This window comes from Palaemon carinicauda, chromosome 16 (genome assembly GCF_036898095.1).
Source record: "Palaemon carinicauda isolate YSFRI2023 chromosome 16, ASM3689809v2, whole genome shotgun sequence".
Classification (NCBI taxonomy): Eukaryota; Metazoa; Arthropoda; class Malacostraca; order Decapoda; family Palaemonidae; genus Palaemon; species Palaemon carinicauda.
In genome coordinates, this window is record NC_090740.1 from 30,763,718 (window position 1) to 30,766,217 (window position 2,500).

A 2,500-nucleotide genomic window follows, 5' to 3' on the forward strand; every position below is an offset into this window, starting at 1 on the left:
TTCCGGCCAACTTGGGGTATTGACCTATGGCTAGGACATTTTACTCTTATATTGACCAATAAGAAATATCCATTTTGAAGTATTTTATTAATCATCATGCCACAATTTGTTGCTTTCTTTTTATACACTATTACGTACTTGGTTAAGATGTTGGAACTTTCCTAAGTTGAGCTTTTTTCATTTATTGTTTTCATCAGTCTTCTTTTATTAGTGTACGCGACCCGTCCAATATCACGGCAAAATATTTAGAATGAATGAATGAATGAATTGAAGTAAAGAATAAATAAAAAACTATAGAAAATACACATATACTGTGTTAAAAAGCTTTTTATTAAGTTTGTTTTAGTGTCCAAAGATTCATTTTGATGCCAGTCACTGGGGTGATATATGTTAAGGTTTCCAGGAGCAGTGTTCCATAGCGCTCACGACTTCGACGATGACTTAACGACTTCAACGACGATGTCAACGACTTGGACGACGACGTTAACGACTTCGACGATGACGTCAATAACTTGGACGACGATGTCAATGACTTTGACGACGACGTCAACGACTTGGACGACGACGTCAGCTATTTGGACGACGACGTCAATGACTTGGACGACAACGTCAACGACTTGGACGACGACGTCAAAAACTTCGACGATGACGTCAACGATTTGGACGACAACATTAACGACTTGGACGACGATGTCAATGACTTCGACGATGACGTCAATGACTTCGACGGTGACGTCAACGACTTCGACGATGACGTTAACGACTTGGACAACGACGTCAACAACTTGGACGACGATGTCAACAACTTGGACGACGACGTCAACGACTTCGACAATGACGTCAACGACTTTGACAACAACGTCAACGACCTGGACGACAACGTCAATGACTTGGACGACGACGTCAACGACTTGGACGACGACGTCAACGACTTGGACGACGACGTCAACGACTTGGACGACGACGTCAACGACTTGGACGACGACGTCAACGACTTCGACGACGACGTCAACGACTTGGACGACGACGTCAACGATTTCGACGACGACGTCAACGACTTAGACGACGACGTCAACGACTTGGACGACGACGTCAACGACTTCGACGACGACGTCAACGATTTCGACGACGACGTTAACGACTTGGACGACGACGTCAACGACTTGGACGATGACGTTAACGACTTTGACAATGACATCAACGACTTGGACGATGACGTCAACGACTTCGACGACAACGTCAACGACTTCGAGGATAACGTCAACGACTTCAACGACGACGTCAACGACTTCGACGACCACAACTCTGACAACGACGGTTTCGACGATGACGACTTTAATGACGACAATTTCTACGACGAAGGTTACGTTGTTAAACCGCCAAGTAACAGATAAGATGAAACGAGACTTATGTCTACCTGTTCAACAGAACAGCATATTCACCTACTTTGCAATAATGATGGATTGTACATAAATGATTTTGCAAATAATGATATTACTGTTAATAATAATAATAATAATAATAATAATAATAATAATAATAATAATAACACTTAGCATTCCAAATCACGTGCTACATGCAAAGCGAAAGAACAACAAACATGGAGTTTATTTACATTTTGAAATTTAGCTTTTAGATTCGGCTGGTGGAAATCAAATGTGTAGCTTCATCGCGCACTGTAACTCATTTTAAAATCGAGTGTACTGGAAACTTACACATTCGTTCAACTTTAAACATTTCAAGTTACGGACGTCACTCACTGGTAAACAAGTCAACAAATTTCTCCAATCAAAATATATCCAAACTGCATTGCAATCAACACGTAGACTGTGAACCTTTTCAATGAAGTTTTTAGAATTCATTTGCGAATCAGAAATTCGTAAATATGATGCTGTTCGAATTTGAAGCTTTGGCTTTCATATAGGATGGCGATAGTCTTGTTTAAAGGCTGCTCATGAATGACAGAGGAGAGGGAAAATGGCTTCAATGAAGTTTTTATATTTCATTTGCGAGTCAGAAATTCGTAAATTCGTAAATGTTTTAAATTCTGTGAGAATTTAATCATTAGCTTTCATATAAGATGCCGATAGTCTTGTTTAAAGGCTGCTCATGAATGACACAGGCAAGGGAGAGTGACAATGCCCTAGCTGGACAATGCCCTAGATACGGAACATATATCCATATAATTAACGCCAAAGACCTCTCTCCATCCAAGATAGGACCAGGGAGGGCCAGATGATGGCTATTGGTGACCCAGCAGGTAGACCTATAGGACCCGAAAAAATACCCTGGCTGGACAATGCCCTAGAGACTGACCATATATCCATATGATTAACGCCCAAGCCCTCTCTCCATCCAAGATAGTACCAGGGAGGGCCATGCAATGGCTCCTGATGACTCAACAGGTAGACCCATAGACTTCTACAAAGGACCCCATCCTTATCTCACATGTATGGTGAGGTTACAGACACTACAAGAAACTATCGTTTTTGTCCAGAAG

The 2,500-nt window shown here is 41.6% G+C and overlaps 1 protein-coding gene across 1 annotated transcript in view; it reads left to right on the forward strand.

Moving 5' to 3' along the window:
• The window catches only part of LOC137655238 (putative leucine-rich repeat-containing protein DDB_G0290503), a 54,334-nt gene extending 52,940 nt beyond the window's left edge, over positions 1-1,394 (forward strand). The window contains exon 5 of the mRNA XM_068389122.1: positions 572-1,394. Within this exon, the coding sequence (XP_068245223.1) occupies positions 572-1,394 (823 nt within the window). The remainder of the gene's footprint in view (positions 1-571) is intronic.
• Positions 1,395-2,500: the final 1,106 nt, after the last annotated feature.